This window comes from Populus trichocarpa, chromosome 1 (genome assembly GCF_000002775.5).
Source record: "Populus trichocarpa isolate Nisqually-1 chromosome 1, P.trichocarpa_v4.1, whole genome shotgun sequence".
NCBI classification, from domain to species: domain Eukaryota; kingdom Viridiplantae; phylum Streptophyta; class Magnoliopsida; order Malpighiales; family Salicaceae; genus Populus; species Populus trichocarpa.
The window spans coordinates 32,729,558-32,750,982 of NC_037285.2; the positions used below are offsets into that span (position 1 = coordinate 32,729,558).

The following is a 21,425-nucleotide window of genomic DNA, read 5'->3' on the forward strand; positions in this document are numbered from 1 at the left end:
CAAGAACGTGTAGAGAACTTGGTATGAGAGGTTTAAAAGGAAAGTTTGATCAGTTTTCCACCGTGTGGAGACTAATGGTATCAATTATTACTGATGACTGATATTGTTTGATTAGTTTGTCACTGTGTGGAGACTAATGGCATCAGTAATAACTGATGACCTATATTTTTTTATTAATCTATCATGATATGGAGACTAATGACATTAATGATTATTGATGATCAACATTGTTTGATTAGTGTGTCATGATTTGGAGACTAATGACATTAGTGGTAACTGATGACCGACATTGTTTGATCTAATTGATCATGTGAGTGGAGGTTAGGGATATCAAGACCCCTGTTATACGGATGAATGATATATAGTAAAAGTGTAATTGGTTTAGCAGATGATAGGTTAACCTAATGGTAATGTGATGGAAGTCATTATGGGTAGCTTACATGGAAGAAAAAACTTGGTAGTGACAATAACATATGATGTGGAAGTTAAGTAAATTTAGGGAAAAGAGTACATGGAAAATTGAGGGCTATAATGATAGCCCAAGTATATTAAGTGAGGGAATTGATGTGAATGCCAAAAGTGAAAGGTATTAGACCTTTGAGAGATTATGAATACATGAAAGTGAAGGCTTGTATGTTAGATTACATGTTTAAGCAAAGTCACATATTGCATGGCAGTAAATGAACATGATTAGAGTATTTGCAAGGTTTAAACCTTACATAATGTGCATCCTTACATAATGTGCATTAATCATATGAATCCTATTTAATGGAGATGTCAATACAAAACTAAATAAGAATCTAAATAGAATCTTAATAATGAATTCTTGAGTTATGATAGTCTTGACCTTGTTAATACAGGAAAGGTTGCAGAAGTTGGCGGGATGCAGCAGTCGAGAGTAATTAGGCATTTATATGTTCCAAGAAGGTGCTCTATAATTTGTATTGTTATAAGAATTTAATGAATTTTGTAATTGCAAATCTCTAAAATGCTAAATTATATTTTGAGTATTAATAATATAGAGGGTATGAAAAGATGAGTTAGATGGATATATGAGCATAAATGATGGCTGGACTAGTTGATGTTTGTGAGGAATAAATGAATCTATGAATAATTAAATTGGATAGTCAGGTTCAATGGTACTCGTCAGGAAGGATAGTTAGAGTAAGAATATCAATGAGGGATAAGTCGAGATTGAGTTGATTTTGAAGACATTGACTACATGATTAATTGTTGAGTTTAAAAGGAATTAAAAAAACACTTTGACTAAGTTCTACATGTATCTTAATGTTGTATTGACAAATAGATACATTTCAATGTTTATTGTTTGATTTCAGGTTCATAACGGATTTGTCGGGAGTAGTAGTTTAGGGTTGTATTATTATTGTTTAGCCTTATGTAATGGAATTTGTATATTGTATAATTGGTTATGTAAAGTAATTTTAATGTTATTCAAATTAACTTATCATTTGTTGATATGTATCCTAGATAGTTCAATTTCGAATGTAAGTACTCAATCAATAAGAACATTTTTAATATGTATTGTTATACGTAATATCTTTATAACTTTATATGATATTATTTTGGATTATAAGGAGAAATGATTGTGATGAGTTGATGATGATGACAACTATGTGGTTGTCGTGTTATGGTAAAAGAAATGATCCAGGATGGTTGGATCAAGAATCGAGAAATTGTTTTAGAAGTTTACAGGTGATTGTCAATAACTTGAGATATCTAAGATATAAAAGGGAACTTTGCTGAAATTTCGATAGGAATTTTGGTAGAGGACCAATTTATTTTAAGAACCGATACTACGTTGAAAAAGAATGTAGTTATAAAAAAAATATTCTGGTTTTCAATTAACCCTGACTTATTATGAAGTATTAACTTGATTTGAGATCATAAGATATTACACTTAAGGCTGATGAAGTTCAAATGACCAAGCCTTTTATGGCAAAGCCATGAGTTATCTTTTTATTTTATGTTCATTACTATACTATTTATATGTTTCAAGTTACAAGAAAAACACTTATTCACCATTTTAACTCGTCTTGACATACCTTTTTCATAAACGGTGCAATAATCATTTTCAAAATGCAGCACTCTTAAGTTGATTCTCTCTCATTTGATTTCAAATTATGAAATTATTTTCTAAGATTTTGTAGTTTTACAACCCTCACCTTTATTTCTCCTTTATATTCCCGTTGTAGATTCTCTCATGCTTGTTTTGCTTGAGCTGTGGCTCTCATGACTCTTGGAAAGATAAGATCAGTTACCCCCTTTTGAATTAATCCAAGAGCTCTAACATTTCTATTTCTTTTACCCTTCAAATCCTTGACTTGTGCTACGAGTAAGTTGTTTATTGATTCAAGCTCTTTAATCTCCCATAAATCAAGTAAAATACACAAAATGCTTTGAAGAAAGGAATGAAGAAGAACTAGGTTCAGAGAAGATCCTCAGCAGGGACGATTCCAGTACTTATATTACTAGAGCAGTTTACAGACTTTGCTAATAATAGCTCACTCTCCTTGACTTTAGAAATGTCTTTATGCTCTAAAATTAATAATTTTCTACCGTAAACATAGGAGGTTGTTTTTGATGAAAAACATAGGAGGTTGTACAAAACTATGTAATTAAAATTCATATCTCTTTGTCAATTAATGTAACCAACACCATTAATATTTAACACATATTCTTTAATATACATTTTGGTTCTTATATTTGTTTTTCATACAAAAAAAGTACTCAAATGGGATTTTTTTGTCATTATATTTTATATTAAATATAATTTGACCCCTGATATTTTCAATTAATTCCTCAATTATCAAATCATTAACTTTGTTAAAATTCTCATCGAAATAGACATACGATTTTATAGGAAACAAAAACCTAACAAAATCACAATAATATCAACCATAATTATAAAAGTTAATCACATTCATTATCAATTAATTCAATCAATAAAAAATGATCAAGAAGTTACGAAAATAAACTATTACTTTAAGATAAAGTCCATTCCTATGATATCATATTCTATTATGATTTTTATTTTATTTTCTTCCTTTAACTCCTCGTATATCTAATAATTTCTCTGCTATAGGATCCTTGTTAATACTATAATGTACTAATGCATGCATATTTTTAAATAATTATGTTATCTAGTGAGTTATTGTCCATGCATACTCAATAAAAAATAAATAGATATAATGATGATAAGAACGGAAAAGAAATTTTTTTTATATAAAAAAAATTATGCCTAGATGAAGATATTTTTATTATTTTTAATAGGTTTAAATGTGATTTTTTTTTTCATTTTTCTATTTATCTCTCTCTTTAAAATGAGTCCATGTGGAAAATAATTAATGAGATTATGTCATTAGTCACTCCTCTTATTGTATGATGGGTTACGGGGCTCTTAGTTTGATCTTGATGTTAGCTCTTTATTTTTTATTTAGCACTTTACATGTATGATATATATTATAAAGTATTTTTATTAGATCTGTGATTTCTCAATTTTCCTTGAAACCTTCTCATATTTTGTAGGATAAAGAAAAATGATATCAGTTTCATTAACTTTTTCTTAAGATCAATATAAGGATGAAATTGATACAACTTTGGATATTATCAAATAAATGAAGAGAAAAAATTATCTAAAAGAAGGATTGATAAATCCCCTAAACTCGAAGATTTTGAAATTAGCCGTAACTAAAATATACGTTTTATTCAAAACTAAAATAAGATTATTGTTCTAATTCAATTGAACAACAAAAATATCATAAAAAAACTTAAGCAATAGACATTGAGTTGGAAAAAAAATATTTCCCCTTTATTTATCAAGAAATCATGAAATTAAAAAAAAACATGCATTAATATAACTGATTAAAAGCTATCATTTATGATTAGATAAATACAATAATCTCTAGATAGAAAAGGTGTTGTAAACGAGTGTCATTACATAAGCATCTTGGTATTCAATCCTCAAACATAAGCATTATTTATTATAATAAAAGTTAAATGGTACGAAGAAATCACTGTAAATCAAAAGATATTTTATTGTAAATTGTAATAGTAGTTTTAATTTTAATTTTTTATTTTTTCGCGATCAAATAAATATTTTTTTAGATTTCTTCCATAAAAGTATTCAAGTTTTTTCAATTTCCAAGTACAAGCTCAAATAACATTGGTCTGACATATTTTCATATCCAACTAAACTTGGATTAGACATGGTTGTCAGACCCAAACACCTTGGGTTTAGCATGGTTTGCTAGACCTAAGGCGCTTAGGTCTGGTATAGTTGTTGTTATTGTTGTTGTTATTCGAGTAAATTTGGATCAGATATGTTTGTCAGACTTAAGTAACGTAGATCTAAAAATTATTTATAAACGAAGTATAAATAATTTATAAACAATAAATCATCATAAAAATCTAATTTAACGTTTTAGATCTAAAAATTCAAATAATATCTTTTCATTGAAATAATTTTTTTTTTTATGTTTATGAATTTGTTATTCCTTCAGTATAAATTATATCTTTTATTATTATCATTATTGTTGTTGTTATTTGTTTTATTAGTATATTATTGTTGTTGTTTGTTTTATTAGTATATTATTGTTATTATTCAATTAAACTCGGGTCAGACATGTTTGCCAGACCCAAGAAACGTTGCCCTAAAAATTATTTATAAATAAAGTATAAATAATTCACAAAAATCTAATTTAACTTTTTAAATCTAAAAATTCAAATCATACTTTCCCATTGAAATAGTTTATTTTTATGTTTATGAATTAGTATTCATTCAATAGAAATTTTATCTTCTCTTTTTTTTTGCTCTATTCTTTTTTTTTTAACCTATATATATTTTTTAAGTCAATGCTTAGGATTGACATGACACAAGGGCCTAGCCTTGACAACCATGCCAAACCTAAGCGTCTTGAATCTAGCGGCAATGCCAGATCTAAGTTGCGTGGGTCTGGCGACCATGCCTTTTAATATTGAGTTGTTTAAGATTTGAACATCATTATTTTATTCAATTTGTTATTTATGAGGTTATCATAGTCTAACAATTAGGTCGTGTTTTTGGCAGGTTGAATGGAGTGGACTTAGGTTGTATTTTTTTATTATTTTTTTTAATTTTCTTCTTCAATATTTGATTTGCTTAAAATTAAAATTCAGATTTTTTTATTTTAATTTTTATGACATTATCACGTTCTCATTTAATTTTTTTTCGTTATAAAATACTAGAAAGATATCTTTTCACAATATTGTCAAGTATTAATTTTTTAAAATTAATTATTTTGTATTTTTTATTTTAATTAATTATATTATTAAATTAATGATATTTATTGAACCAATTTAAATTAAAGACTTGAGTTTTGATTTTTTTTTTCTGCTTTTATAAAAATGATAGCGACACCTTAATATGTTTTTTACATGGGAAAAAAATTGAGTTGGCTGAGGTTTAGCACGGGCCACCACTACAGGGACATGCCAGAACCCTACCATAGTCTCGTTTCCCACCCGAACAAAACTAGTTTTAAAAAATATAAAAAATTTGCTGACTTGGATCATTTTCAACCGTTGATTTAAACTTCCATAACCAACGTCCTGCACTGCCACTCAAGCACCAAAACCCCAAACCCCACCCCACCATATACTTTCCTTCACTGCGCCTCTTAGGCTTCTTCGTCTCTCTCTCTCTCCCAATGCACGGCCACCGTCCTCCCTACCGGCCCGGCGGCCGCGGGCAACCACCTCAACGACATCCACTACAACAAGAACTACCAACAGAACTTCTTACTTTCAATCCGAATTTTGTCCCTCTCCAAGACCCAAATTTTTTTCTCCATACCTTCACCAATGCTTTACTCCAACAAAACTTCCCAATGCAAAACCCTAATTTCCCAATCCAAAACCCTAACTTTTTTCTCCCTCCACAACAACAAATACAATATCGTCAACAACAGCATCAAGAGCCGCCGCCACCAGGAGCACCACCTCCACCAGAACAACAAGAGCAGCAACAAGAGCCAGCAACACTACAACAAAACCTGCCTAAGTTTCCACAAAACCCTAAAAAGAAAGTGAAACAAAACAATAAAGAGCTACAATTAGAGAGAATTGATAGAGCAGTAGAGAAAGCACGGCAAGATCTTTCCGACGCAGAAGAGAATGTTTCTGCATGGAAAGTTTCACAGTCCGTGTTAGTGAATTTTCAAGCTGAGTCATGGGACTCTTTAGGGTTTAAAATGCAAGAGGTTCCTGCTCTTTTCCGGCTTATGGTCACTGAGAGCAAGGTAATCAGTACCTACTAATTAGTATAATTGCTTAGCTAGTATTTACATAGCAGAATTGTGTTTCACCTTTTTTTTTTTAAAAAAAAATAATTTATGAAGATGTTTAATTTTCTTAGCAATTAGTGATTGGTAACTAGTCATTACAAAGCAAGACTGTTTTTTTTTTTATAAAAAAAATCATGATTTTTTAACTTCTTACTAATTAGTAGCTTGCTAGTCATCAGTTTTTTGTAGTTGCTGTTTTCAAAATTTTCACTATCAATCAGTAATTACATAGAAAAGTGTTTTTTTCTTTTCAATTTTATGATGTATAAATTTCTTATAAATTGGTAATTGGTGACTAATAATTACAAAGCAAAAGTGTGTTTTATCCTTTTTTTTTTTAATTAATATTCAGTAATTACCTAACAAAAGTGTATAGCTCCTTTTTTTCCCTCCTAATTTGTTGTTGTTAATGCTGTTTATTTCTGTTGTTTGATTTTGTGTTATTTAGATAAATGCTTTTATACATTGCTTTGTTGGGGTACGAAGAATTACATCAATTTATGATTTGGAAGTGGCAATATGCAAGAACGAGGGTATTGAAAACTTTGAAGAGCTGGGATTGGGGCCGTTGATGAGACACCCACTGGTATTGCATTATTTTTCGATGAAACCTGATGCTAGTGCAGAAGTTTTCAAGATAACCAGTGAGGAAATAATTCTTTTGCTTAGTGAGTTTATGGACACATGTCAGAAGAAAGTTATTATTGTTGATGAATTTCTGCATTTTCTTTCAAAGAATTATCCAGTTAAGGGACCAGAAATGCTGGGCGTGCGTGTTCAAAGCTTGGGGTGCGTATTCATGAATTATTTTCAATTTTTGTCATTTTGTATTTTTTCTATTTGACCTTCTTCCAATTATTATTTCTAGTTGCATTGCAATGAGGAATTTCTTATGTTATTTTTTTGTGTGTGGCTACATACACACGCACACAAACTTACAAACATACATAACATATGTATATGCTAAATTTGTGGCAACAGGACACATATTTCTTTTATTCGAGAAGCTAAAGCATCTGAAAATTCAACACAAAAGAAATGCCGAGAGACATTAGCAAGGAATGGATCATTAAAGAAATGCCAAGAGGCAAGAGCAAGTGGACCTCGAGTACGATCTCAGAGGCATGAAGGGCGTTTTTCTTCAGAGAAGGAGCGACTGGAAGAACGTTTTTCTGCTGTAAGCGAGCGTATCAAATCATTTTCCCAGGAAAACTATGGTTTCTGTGGCAAACACATCAGATTTGTTTCATCAAGCTCTGAAGATGAAAAAAGTGATGATGGAAAGAATGAAGATGAAATGACCAGCAATAATGTAGGCAGCCACTTAAGGTCTTCAGCACAGGCTATCAGCAATTCTGATCGGGTGAGTAGCTGTCCTTACCCTTCTGCAACTGAAGAGATGTCACGCCTAGGGTTGAAAGGTGAAACAGGTAGCCAATTTTCCCCTGATTGTGGCAGCTCAAGGCCTAAAGAGAGTAACAGGTCATTTTTTAAGAAAAGAAAACTTGAAGATGCAAGTTGGAATGTATCTGTGCCTTCAAAATTGCTCAGAAGCAATAAGAAACATGCTCATCCTATTGATAATTTTGACAAGACTGAAGAGTTTGTTACTCCAAGTGAAGATGATATCTCACTATCTAGCAACGACCTGGGGGCCTTTATCACCACCTGGAAGGAGGCATGTAAGGATTACACTGTGGCAGAGGTATGGTGAAACTTGACTTGAAAGATACTCCAACTAGAATAAAGGTGTCTGTGTTTTGTATATCTATACTTATACTTTCCATTAGTGCTCCTTCTGTGTTTATGTTAGATGTTTCTTAATTTGTTTATGTCCATTCTGTTGATAACAACACTTGGATCTCTGCTGATGATTTAGTTGATCTTGAAGTTCATTAGGAATCTTACATGTCAGCGGGGTTGACTTGTTTCAATGCTGGGCTGGAGTTTCAAGGAATTTTAATTAGTTCTGGTTGAAATGTGAATGTTGCACTGGTTATATACCTTCTTTTTTGAAGAAGATATCTTCGCCATGTGCTCGACTCATCATCAAACTAGCATCCCAGTCTACTAGACTGTATTTTTTGCAGTCCAAGTGGCTTGGTGATGAAATCTGGTTTAATAAGTTGTTAGAGGTCTTGTACCTTGTCTTGCCAAGTTGTCTTTGCTAATGGTTTACATAAAGACCATGAAACTTTTGGCTGTTGGCTAAACATTAAGAATAACTGAGACAGTTTAATTTAAGGTGACCCATAAAGAAATGAAGTCTAGAGCTTTTAAGTTTAATTTTTAGGGTTGCCCTTTAGCCTCAAAATCTTTATTTAACTGAACCAATAGAAAATAGTTGGATTAAGCAAGAGAGCAAATGAATGTAATATTGCCCAGTGTCCTCTATTATTATTGTTGCATTATTTCTTTGATGGAAGAGATGCAGTCTTGAGAACCATGCGTTTCAGTTCAAACTGAAAGATCCAAGATCTTATAGTCCCTAATATTTTGAAAATGTGGACTGCTTGTTGCAGGAAATTTCTGGAATCATTAAATCACGAGTTCCTTGCTTGAAAGAAGCAGGGTGGTAGTGTCCACAAATAAAACATGTAATTTTTCTTGATGCAAGACTGAAAGTGTACAAGGACCATTTTTAGTTTGCTTGTAACTTCATTGATTTGGAAATTTTACATTATTTCAGAATTTCATTTTGAAATTCAAATGTTATTCATGATTTTATTGTTACTAGGATTCTATTTTATTTGGATTTTATTACCAGGATTATATGTAGCGCACACTTGTAGTGTTGCCTAGCAGTTCTGTTATTCCTCTCTTGCCGTTTTAATGCATTAGATGCTTCAAAAATGATTATACTTTATTTCTATCTTGTAATTATTTAAACTTGAATGTTACATGTAAAAGTCATTTTAATATAAGCTGCACTTCTCAGTGGGTATGCTTTTGTACTTTTAGATTCTTGAGAGAATGCTTCAGTACTACAAACCAACAGAAAGCAAGAAAGCTGTTCGCAAGCGAACTAATCGATGCATGAGAAGATTCAAATGCATATTTTCATCGTACCCATTTAACGGGATGCTCAATGTAGCTGTAAGTTAATTATTGTCTATTAAATTTTTATATTGACAAGTTGTCTCATTTACTGTTTCTTCTCAAGAAGGTATTTAAAAGTTTTTTGTTTTCCATATCTGATTGGGTTGTGGTTGTTTCCAGCTACCATAGCCCCGGCAGTACTTTGGCATTTTGTGAAAAAAAAGATTTTGGATTATGAAGCCTTTTCATTTTCAGGGAACATTGTTTGTTCTTCTGCTGTAGTAGACTTTGATCTTTATCAACCCTTGCTGGGGCACAAGTGTTGCTTTCAGAAGCAACCTTCATGTCTTGATTTTGGACTGATGTGAGGGCTTTGTGTATCTAGTGAACATCGACTTTGGTTCTTTATTCCAGAGTGAAGCTATTTTATTAATTTTGCAGGTTGCATCTATCAAGTGTGGAATGTGGGATAGCATTTATGATACTTTCCAAGTCACAAGTCAACCTGATTCAGCTAACACCCTTTCTGGAAATTGTTATGAATACGGATGCATTGATGCTGAACCAGGTGAAAAGCAGGCACCAGTGGCCTGTGAGCGCTTACAGCAAACACGCAGTGAGTGATGCTAACTTTGAAAATAGGCTGTGCTGAATTTTATTGTTATACTGCAAGTGTTCTTTTGTGTCTTGTTTCTCCTTTCCTTTTGGTGCAAGTACCATTCATCACATCAATTTTCAGTTCAAATACATGTCGAGAGTCAGTGAGGTTGAAGGCTGATCCTATTAGTTCACCTGTAAGACTATTGGCACAGCCTTTTCAAAAGAAATGTCAAAATTTTCCTTTGATTTTATGAATATTAATGAGAGAAATCAGTATGTTTATGAAGGGCAATTTAGATGTTTCACATAAAAAATTGTGCCAGTAGTGCCCACCTGTGGTGGAATGCTACGTTTTTTTATTGGTGTACGGTGCCTTTCTGGAAAAAACTAGGAATAATGTTTGGGTCCTATCTTCCTAAGATCCATGTAGTTATTGGTTTAGTTCTGAGTTTGTTTTATATGTTTGCTTTGAATAATCTATCCATATAATCAAAAGTAGCAGCTGATTAGCATATCTCTCAGGTGCCGCAATTGATCTATCTTGCTAAGTTCTATGTTTCGTTTGAGTTTCTTTTTGTATCATTTTGGAATGATTTGTATCCATGTAATCAAATATATGTGGTTAATGGATCTCACAGGTGTCCCAGTTGAAGAAATAATTGGGAAAATTACTAGGCATTATGAGCTTGATAATGAGTATCAGAGCAATGGTAAATCAGTTCTGGAAAACAAACTCATTTCATTGAGGAAGCTGTCCAGTTGTGAGCTGTGGCTAGCAGACCAATTTGGTGTTAAGGAATTCGAGTCCCTTGGTCATGGGGAGTTTTTTGTTTTCCTGGAAAAACATGCCTCTCTATTTCCTGCTAAGTTACAGAATCTCTTGTCTGGTGATAGATGTGGAAAGTCTACTTTGGAGGTCTCGATGCTCCAGGATCAGTTGATGGTACTAGTGTCCCAAGCTTCATATAGTCTGTGGGAGAATGAAACTATTACCAAACAGATGGTTGCTGCACTGCTTACTAGACAATTTCCACTACTTAGTTTTAACATTATGGAAAATGGTTCTATAGAAGATTTTCAACAAATTGTGGGAAAGTATAAGAACAATGTAATTTCAAAATGTGTCCTATTTTCTGCTACGTTGTCAGGAATGCATCATATTGGAGACTCATTGCCTCTTAAGGAAGACAAGCTGGAAACCAGTGAAGTGAGAAACAAGGGTGACAACTTAGTGGCAGCATTTAATTCTGTTACATCTAAAGATGCAATTGAAGTTTTGGTTAGAGCACCGATGCTGTCTGACCTGAACTCATGGTCGCATTGGGACCTCAAATTTGCTTCCTCCCTTGGCCCTCTTGTAGGATGGTTGTTGAGTGAGGTCAATGATAAAGAATTGATGTGTCTGGTTACAAAGGATGGCAAGGTGATCAGAATTGATCAATCTGCTACTGCAGATTCATTCCTGGAAGCTGCACTTCAGAGATCATCTTTTCAAACAGCAGTGAAACTGTTATCCTTGCTCTCATTAGCTGGGGGGGGAAACCATGTTCCTTTGTCCCTTCTAAAATGTTATGCTTGCCATGCCTTTGAAGTCATTTTGAATAATCATTCTGAAAATATGGAAGTAGAGGACAGCAGGAAATGTTTTTTGCATGGAAAGGCAATTGGAGTTGCTTCTAATAACTTGACTGTTGAATTGCAAAAAAAATCATTTAAAATCAACCAGGCATTACATTTTGCGTCAAGGTTTGTCCTTGATTGTCTTGGTTTTATGCCTGCAGAATTTCATGGTTTTGCAGCTGATGTTTTGCTCTCAGGGATGCAATCTGTAATAAAAGAAGCTTCTTCAGTGATTTTGTATGAATGCAACCAAAAAGAACGCCTGATGCTTCATGAAATAGGATTATCTATCGGCGTAGTAGAGTGGATTGATGATTACCATGCATTTTGTTCTAATAGTACCACTGACTTGTCCGTATCTTCTGGGTCATCATGCTTGGAAACTGTGAGGTCTGAGATAAGCACAGAAAATGTGACTCTGAGAGAAGATGCACATTATGCAACTTGTACTCAAGTTAGATGCACAATTGATGATGCTGTAGTTTCCAGTGATGAAACTATCAGTGGTAGCTTAGAACAATCATCCGACCTTGACCAACACAAGGATGCAGCCATGGTAATTGAATCAATCAGGAAAGAAGAATTTGGTCTGGATGCAAATCTTTTCAATACAGAGAGCAGCATGTTGAAGAAGCAGCATGCACGCCTAGGGAGAGCTCTTCATTGTCTGTCCCAGGAACTGTATTCACAAGATTCACATTTTCTTCTTGAGCTTGTAAGTAAATCTAATCAGGGATGGATTGTTTGTTCTGAGTATTGTTTCTAACCCCAAGGTTTCATTTTACTATTACATGCTATCAAGCTAACTGCTAAGCATTGTTCAGGTTCAAAATGCTGATGATAATATCTATCCTGAAAACGTGGAACCTACTCTGACATTCATCCTTCAAGAATCAGGTATTATTGTTTTGAATAATGAGCGAGGCTTTTCTGCTCAAAATATCAGAGCTCTTTGCGATGTTGGAAATTCAACCAAGAAAGGATCTGGTGGTGGATACATAGGGCAGAAAGGAATTGGCTTCAAATCAGTATTTCGGGTATGCTTCTTTGAGCACTGCTATATTCATCTGCGCTCCCAGCCATCTCTCCATCAGTCTCAAATGAAAAATTCATTTAAAAGTAGCGCTGGGGAACAAATGCCCTATGGGACTAATGTCAAACGATATTAAGGAAGGGAACAATTTGTGTAAACTAATGAACACGGTATGAATGACAGCAGAAAAAAGTATTGACAGTGGGAAAGAATTCTAATAACTTTATTGCAAATAACAAGAGTTACAAGGAATAGGAAACAAGTAGCCTCACACCACTCAAGAGAATCACTCTCATATTGGAATCACACCAAATACAAAGAGGTTTTCATTACAACATGAACTACCAGACATAATATTCTACAATAAATAGAGTTACATTTGATGGTTATTTAATAGATAACTACTAATTAAAGATAAGAACAATGACAGTTACAATTCACTTCTACTGCCACTTGGAAATACAAGATTATCTTCATTTATTGGATGCAAATTTCTCCTTATTGCCAATGTGCAATACTGGAAGTGTAGCCTCTATAGAGTGTATCCCTTTACTGGAACTAGCTTGATCTCTGTCAAACCTCATCAGACCCTTCTGCTTGTCTTTGCCTTGAATACTGCCACTTTGATCTTAAGAACTTGCATCAGGGAGAATGGGGAGTTGGAACTTGGGAGTGAACCAAGTTATTTTGCTAGCAATCTTAGTCTCTGTATAGTTTTTCAGCATCTTTCTTTTATTCTCTTAGATGTAAAAATAAGGAAACACAAAACTTAGCAGTTCCTTAATCTAAAAGTTTGTTAAAGGGTGTTTTATTTGATAATCTGTCTCTGTGCAAATTCTTTCAATATAATAAAAAATTTCTTAGTACAAGGCATCATCAAAATATCTTAGAGACTTGTCTCTGTTACTATGGCCATATGATTGTCCCTTCCAACAAAGACTTGTTGCTTGCTAGGATGTTCCAGTCACTTTCTTGTTAATGAACCTTATACTTTATCACTATAATATATGGAATGAAACAAGTTTTTTATTTGGACTTCAAATATAGCACCTAAAATGGCAATTCACATAAAAGCACGGAGGTTTGGTTATGTATTTTGAGATTTTGCAAATAGACAAGAATAAAATGTTACTTGATTGATCATAGTTGCCTCTCCTTTTTCACAAAGAAAATGAACTTGTAATTGTGATTAACATGTTTGAAAATAGTCCCGGTAGTTGTTTGGCATAAATGCATAGGACACCTTTAATTCTAAAGACCTAGATGGGTAAATATAACTGCTTTAGTGACCAAAAGAACACTTTATTAATTTTTTGTTATTAAATAGAAGTGATAATGAAGTCTTTCTGAATAAAGAAAAAAAGTGTTATATGATAAATAATTTTAATTTGCTGTTGGCATTGAATCAATTCTTACACTATTTGTCATAAGATTTAAGATCACACAAGGGCATTTATAGATAGGCTATATTATATCTATTAATAATTTTCCTTTTTGATGTCATTTGGTCTTTATGTAGATCACAGATGCTCCAGAGATTCATTCCAATGGATTTCATATCAAGTTTGACATAGGCGAGGGTCAGATTGGTTTTGTTTTGCCAACTGTTGTGCCTCCTTGTGATATCAACTTTTTCAGTAAGTTGGTGTCTATGCACCCTGATCAAATGAATAATAACAGTTGGAATACTTGTATTGTGCTTCCTTTCCGGTCAAAATCAGAAGATACTGCAACGAAGATGTTTTCAGATCTTCATCCTTCTTTGCTGCTTTTCCTTCAGCGCCTCCAGTGTATCATGTTCCGAAACAGGCTCAATGATTCACTCGTCATCATGCGGAAAGAAATTTTGGAAGATGGTATTGTAAAGGTTTCATGTGGGAAAGATAAAATGTCATGGCTTGTAGCATCTCAGAAGTTGGAGGCACATGCTAGTCGTCCTAAAGTGCAAGGAACTGAAATTGCCATAGCATTTACGCTCGAGGAGTCAGATAATGGGGAGTATAATCCACGTTTGGACCAACAGCCTGTTTTTGCTTTTCTTCCTCTAAGAACTTATGGTCTGAAATTTATTCTTCAAGGCGATTTTATTCTACCTTCATCAAGAGAGGAAGTGGACAAGAATAATCCCTGGAATGAATGGTTGTTGACCAAGTTTCCTGGTTTGTTTGTTAGTGCAGAGAGATCTTTTTGTGCTCTCTCTTGTTTTAGGGAGAATCCAGGCAAAGCTGTGGCCACTTATATGAGCTTTGTTCCACTTGTTGGGGAGGTGCATGGTTTCTTTTCTGGCCTTCCTAAAGCAATTATTTTAGAATTACGAAGAACAAGCTGCCTGCTTATTGAAGGAGACAGGAGTAAAATGGTTCCTCCTTGCAGTGTTCTGAGAGGTTGGGATATGCAGTCTCGGAATGTTCTACCTGATAGATTGCTTCAAGAGTACCTTGGACTTGGATTCTTGGACAAGAATATAGTTTTGTCTGATTCGCTTGCAAGGGCACTGGGTATCATGGAGTATGGGCCTGAAACATTAATTAAATTTATGACCCATTTATGTCGCACAGAGAATGGCTTAAAGTTGATGGGCTTGGGTTGGCTATCGTCTTGGCTAAACACCCTCTATGCAATGCTATCTCGATCTTCTGGGCAAACTGATCTTATAGATAACCTTCAAAGTATTCCATTTATTCCCCTTTCAGATGGAACGTATAGCTCAGTGGATGTCAGTACAATTTGGTTACACTCTGATACCTTAAGCACTGGGTTTGATCGTGTGCACAGACTTGAGGCTTTTCCAAAATTGAATGCCAAACTTCAGATTGTAAATCCAGCCCTTCTTTCTGCATCAGCTGTCGATGAGACTTCAGTCGACAATGTTGCTAGGATGCTTCATAGAATTGGTGTGCAAGAACTGTCTGCACATGAAATTATTAAGGTTCATATTTTGCAAGCTATCTCTGATGACCGAATCACTGATAGGGACAAGGATCTAATGATAGATTATCTCTGCTTTATAATGATCCACCTACAATCTGGCTGCCCTAATTGTTGTGCTGAGAGGAAGCACATTATCTATGAGTTACAAAATAAAGCTTATATATTGACAAATCATGGATATAGAAGGCCTGTTGAGACATCAATTCATTTCAGCAGAGAATTTGGGAATCCTATTGATGTGAATGAATTAATTAATATAGCGGAAATGAGATGGCATGAGGTTGATATCAGCTATCTGAAGCATCCAGCTAATAAATCCCTCTCAAATGGATTGACCAAGTGGAGGGAATTTTTGCAGGAAATTGGCGTTGCAGACTTTGTGCGAGTTATTCAGATTGAAAAGAGTGTTGCTGATTTATGTCATAGTGTTCCCAATTATATGGCATGGGATACAGACCTGATTTCCCCTGGATCAACAGCAAAAGATTGGGAATCCAGTGAGCTGGCGCATCTGTTGTTTATTTTGTCCACAAGTGGTGATGGAGAACGCTGTAAATATCTCTTGGAGGTCCTTGACACGCTATGGGATGATAACTTTAGTGACAAAGCTACCATTTACTATGATTTAAAGTCCAGCGATACTGGGAGATCCTTCAAGTCTTCCTTTATAAGCAAAATCTGTGACTTTCAGTGGGTAGTTTCTAGCATGGACAATGAACTTCACTACCCTAAAGATTTATTCTATGATTGTGATGCAGTACGCTCTATCCTTGGTGCTTCTGCGCCATATGCTCTTCCAAAGGTTAGATTAATGTTCATGACCAGCGAATGGAGTCATAGTTTATAATAGTTGTCCCTCCCACTTTAAGCCCAATATTACCTGCAATTGTTTATAGGAAGTAGAATTATAAATAAACAGTTTTCTTTTAATTTTTCCTCTTTTCATTGCATTGATTATAACACCAAGGGGCAGTAAAGGAATAGCACTTATCAAAGGTTTTGCAATTGATGGGTATCATAAAGTGACATCAAAACAAAATAGATGGTCAGAGGTGCACGTATTTGTGAGATAGCTATATACAGTGAAGTTTTGTCATTATCAGATTCCATATGAAATCTGTGTTTCTGCAAATATCAGTCCCTTACGTAGTGCTCTTTGTTTGTTTTGTTTTATTTCCTGCCCCAAAAAGGGAAGGGGAGACAGGGATAAGGTGGGGGAAGGGGAGACAGGGGTAGGGTGGGTGTTTTTTGCTTGTGAGATGGTTTAAAGTAGACACCTCCTCGTTAGGTGAAGGCTCACAGTAGATTGGAATAAACATCCGCAGTTGTCAAATGTGAAAACTTGCAGTTCTTGGTTTAGTTGAGCTGATATGATTTCTGAAACATTATATACTGTGGCTGCATCTTCTTAATCTAATTTGCACCACTATATTCCTTTTGTAACAGGTGAGAAGCAGAAAATTATTGAGTGAGCTTGGCCTGAAGACTGAAGTCACTATTGATGATGTTCTGGAAATTATAAAAGCATGGAGAAAATCTGAAACCACTTTCAAGGCCAGGTACTGCTGCACTTTTGTTGTGCTAGATGGTCACGTGGCTCATGAGTTGTGTAAGACATGATATTTATCATTATTTTGTGTACTTACAATGCTAAATGGTGCACACAAAGATTTCAATCTCTTATGGATTTTGTGGATTTGTAAATTCAACTCACTAATTGGGAGTCTGTAAAACCTCATTTTGTCATTCTGCTCGATTCTGAATATATCCTTATTAAGTCAACCGTATCTTTATTTTCTTGCCTATCTCTACATTTAAAATCCAGCTATCTTTTCCATATTTGCTATATTGTTTATTCCATTTTCTGTGTGCTGTTTGTTAGCTTTTTCTTTGATCTTACTCATTTAAATGACAACTGACATTTTTTCCTCTACAGCATAGCACAAATGTCAAAATTATACACATTTATCTGGGATGAAATATCTTCTTCAAGGAACAAAGTTTCAGAGGCATTCCGTTCAGGACCATTTATTTTCGTTCCTAGTAAATCTGGCTCTAGTCACAAGGATTTGTTACCTGGTGTATTTTTGTCTGCTGAAGATGTATATTGGCATGATCCAACTGGCTCTATGGACCGATTGAAAAAGATCCATTCTCAGGGCGGGTCTACAAGTGTTATTCAGTGCCTATTAAGCAAGATATTGTGCAATGTTTATCCAGGCCTTCATGACTTTTTTGTTAATGAGTGCGGAGTATCTGAAATCCCTACTTGCCATAGCTATCTTGATATTTTACTGCAGTTATCAACTGCTGTTTTGCCTTCACAAGCTGCTAGTGCAGTAAGTTCACAACTTGAAAAATAATTTGATCTTAAACTGATTGTGTTGTGTGGCAATCTAAGGTTTCTTTTTCATGTCATAGGTTTTCAAAGTCTTGTTGATGTGGACTGAGGGACTGGAATCTGGATCTCTAAGTACAGAAGATATCATTCACTTGAAAGAATGTCTGACAAAATTGGATTGTACTGTACTGCCTACAGCACAAGATAAATGGGTTTCTTTGGACCCATCTTTTGGTCTGGTATGCTGGTCCGATGATAAAAACTTGAGGAAGATATTTAAGAATTTCAGTAATATAGAATTCTTGTACTTTGGCAATCTGAGTGGCAGTGAGCAAGAGATGCTTCAAACTAAAGTGTCTCTCCTCCTGCAAAAATTGGGGATACCTGCTCTCTCAGAGGTAAGCGCTCCTTCACTGCCTGCCTCTGCCTTGTCAGTTGAATTATTTTCACAATCTTTGATGGAAACTTGTAAACTTACACCTTAGTTATGCCAGTTAAATGAACATGTTGACTCACCAAAAGAGTACTGCAAAATGTCCATGAAATCAATTAATTATAAAATTCTAACTTACCAATGATTTTGCATGTTATGTTAGGATTCTCTTCGTAATACTCGCACCAATTTCTGTTGATTGCTCAGAATGTTTTATTTAAAGTTTTGCCATTTCTTCAAACATCATGTATGCATATAATGGTTGTCTTTAAGAGGTATCCACCTACTTATTTTTCAGATAGTGTGCTATACAGTATACACCAACTTATGAAAGCATAAATAATTTCTAATTGTACTGTATCTCAAGTGGTTCGAATAACAGTTATGCATTCTGATTGGCATTCTTTTATTGATGTGCCGTTTATACTCATTTGATAATTATAGTATGTAATTGCTGGTTTCCTTTTGTCACTAATGGAACTGATTTTGAAAATACAGTTTTTTTTTTTGGTTTGAGGGAAAGCATTTTTAGATTCTTGTTCTGCGTGAAACCAAAGGCAGGGCTGCAGGATTGTTCCGTCTAAAATCCCTTGTATAAATAACCACTTGGGGAAGTCTTCATCATTTATCTTCATGCAGGTTGTAACTCGTAAGGCAATATATGATGGTCCAGCAGACTCTAGCTTCAAAGCTTCATTGATTAACTGGGCTCTTCCTTATGCTCAGCGCTACATATATAGCACACACCCTGATAAATACTCTAAACTCAAGCAGTCTGGATTCAATAATCTAAAGCAACTGCAGGTTATTGCTGTTGATAAGTTATCCTACCACTATGCCATAAAAAAATGTCGCCTTGCTTCTAAGAGGCAAGAACAATGTAGCTGTCTCCTGGAGGTATGGAATGATACTGCTTATTCTACTTATTTCATTTCTCTCATTTATGTGCAGCTGACTAGTGCTGATAAACTGCTGGCAAGAATCATGTGAAATTTTGATTGGACAAGTTACCAAAGTTCATTGGAAATTTTTTGTTAATTTTGAAATGCAAGATCTTGAGGATATACAAGACCTCTGCGCATTATATGACCCTTACTCTTTCATGATTTTGGAAATGGAAAAAATTACTATGACCTTAGCCTTTCAATTATAATTTTTCAGGGTAATACTTTGTACACAAGGTTGGAATCTGATACACATGCTTTGTTTTTGGAGCTATCTCGTTTATTCTTTGATGGTACTCCAGAATTGCACTTGGCAAATTTCCTTCATATGATTACAACCATGGCTGAATCTGGCTCCACAGAGGAGCAAACAGAATTCTTCATTGTGAACAGCCAGAAGGTGTCAAAGCTTCCTGACGAAGAATCTTTGTGGTTACTCTCCTCAACTCAGTCTTTGACAACGAATGAGGAATCGCTTCAAATAGATGTTTCTCCAACATCAATAAATGAACAGAAACCCTCAAACTTGAAGTTGAAAGCCAGTGTCAGTTCATATTGGCCACCTGCAGACTGGAAAACTGCACCAGATTTTCATAGCAGCCGATGTAGCATAAATGATGAGGAGATTGTCACAGAAGCAGTTAGTGTAGTTCCAGCTAAAAACAATGCGGATTTCACCGTTGAAAACAAAGCAGATGAGTTGCTAGAGTCTGATAATGTGGACACCCAGACTCCTAAGTTCAATGGTCCTGAATTGGGTCCATCTAAAATATTCAGGACAGATCAGCTTCGTCCTGGGACAGCTAATGCAATACAAGCAATGGCTACTGGGAGAGAAGGTGAGCAAGTTGCTTTCAACCATTTGACTCAAAAATTTGGTCAAGTCGTGAAGTGGGTTAATCAGGATAATGAGACCGGGTTACCCTATGACATGGTTATAGAAGTGGGAAGTAGTAAAGAGTACATTGAAGTTAAAGCTACAAGATCCGCTATGAAGAACTGGTTTGAAATATCATCTAGAGAGTGGCACTTTGCAGTTGAGAAGGGTGAATGTTTTAGCATTCTTCATGTACTTTTAGGTAATAATAAAGCTAGGGTTTCAACATTCAGAAATCCCGCAAGACAATGCCAATCAGGGAAGCTCCGATTGGTTGTTCTGATGCCCACTGTCTCTGAGACGTGGGAGGATGTTTCTCTGCTGACTTGATTCGTGACACCATTGAACACCAAATTGACATGATTTCTGATCCATTGTCTAGGATACAAATTTCGAGATAGCGGATGATTGAGGCTTGTCTGCAAAGTTTTCTTGAGATAGCTGGGACTTGGGATACAAAATACTACCTCCAATAGAATCAATGCATTGTTTCTGCAATTTTGTCATTGCCAAAGAAAATAATTGAGCAGTAGAATCTATTGCCAGAGGAACAATAATTTGGAGAAGGGTTATAGATTTTCCAAGCTGAAACCTAAAGCTGGAAATTGTTGTGTTCACCACAGTAGAGATGACCTGTGCACATAGTTTTCTTTTTCACATCTGACAGCAGTGTTATTAACCTCCCCTGTACTCATTACAAGTTTCATCTGTCGAGCAACAAGGCTGTACAGATTTTGTACCGTAACAGTGATTCAACAGTAGAAATATTCGAATTCCTTGATAGTGAATGATATTATTAAGTATGAATTCCAAGTGAACAGTCGGTCACATTTACACTATAGGTCATCTGTTGATCATCGTTAACCTCATTTTACAGTAGTACCGTGAATGCTGTGGTGTCAAATTCTCTCCGCTCTTTTTTTTTTTTTTTTGGAAATTTTATTACTCGAATTATCACTCGGACATTTATTTAAATTTTAAAAGGTTCCAGTGATGATTTTTTTTCAACTTGGTTACCATCCCCACCTGGAACTCAAAACTCGGTCCAAGCTGGGTTTATAACAAGCTAGGTAGGAGCTATCCGGTTAACTTTGAAAGTTAATATAATTCGATTTTTTGAAAAAATCAATGTTATTTTTAGATTAATATAGCTTAACATGAGTTGGTTCAAACTTGAGCCATCCAAGTCATAAACCTACAGGGGATATGTTTGTTGAACTATTTCATGCAATTTTGAAATGATGAATACAGTAAATTTATAACCAG

The 21,425-nt window shown here is 34.7% G+C and overlaps 1 protein-coding gene across 2 annotated transcripts; it reads left to right on the forward strand.

The window, feature by feature from the left end:
* The first annotated feature begins 5,631 nt into the window (after window positions 1-5,631).
* On the forward strand, window positions 5,632-20,977 carry LOC7487581 (protein NO VEIN). 2 transcript variants are annotated; one of them, XM_024598324.2, is made up of 13 exons: window positions 5,632-6,296; window positions 6,790-7,130; window positions 7,323-8,046; window positions 9,303-9,437; window positions 9,822-9,996; window positions 10,619-12,315; window positions 12,425-12,637; window positions 14,153-16,366; window positions 17,011-17,123; window positions 17,501-17,903; window positions 17,986-18,303; window positions 18,978-19,235; window positions 19,500-20,977. In XM_024598324.2, exons 1-13 carry the CDS (start codon window positions 5,706-5,708, stop codon window positions 20,487-20,489), a joined length of 8,172 nt encoding a protein of 2,723 aa, XP_024454092.2. In that variant the 5' UTR covers window positions 5,632-5,705; the 3' UTR covers window positions 20,490-20,977. The 2 variants fall into 2 exon arrangements, with proteins under 2 accessions (XP_024454092.2, XP_052302680.1); XM_052446720.1 differs by lacking the exon at window positions 9,303-9,437.
* The last annotated feature ends 448 nt before the right edge of the window (window positions 20,978-21,425 follow it).

What these genes read in the sequence shown, in the direction of transcription:
- LOC7487581 (XM_024598324.2), top strand. Translation starts at nt 5,706, where the DNA reads ATGCACGGCCACCGTCCTCCCTACCGGCCCGGCGGCCGCGGGCAACCA. An exon ending in GCGCTTACAGCAAACACGCA is followed by an intron (nt 9,997 to 10,618) that starts GTGAGTGATGCT and finishes TGGATCTCACAG; the next exon opens with GTGTCCCAGTTGAAGAAATA. An exon ending in GGATACCTGCTCTCTCAGAG is followed by an intron (nt 18,304 to 18,977) that starts GTAAGCGCTCCT and finishes ATCTTCATGCAG; the next exon opens with GTTGTAACTCGTAAGGCAAT.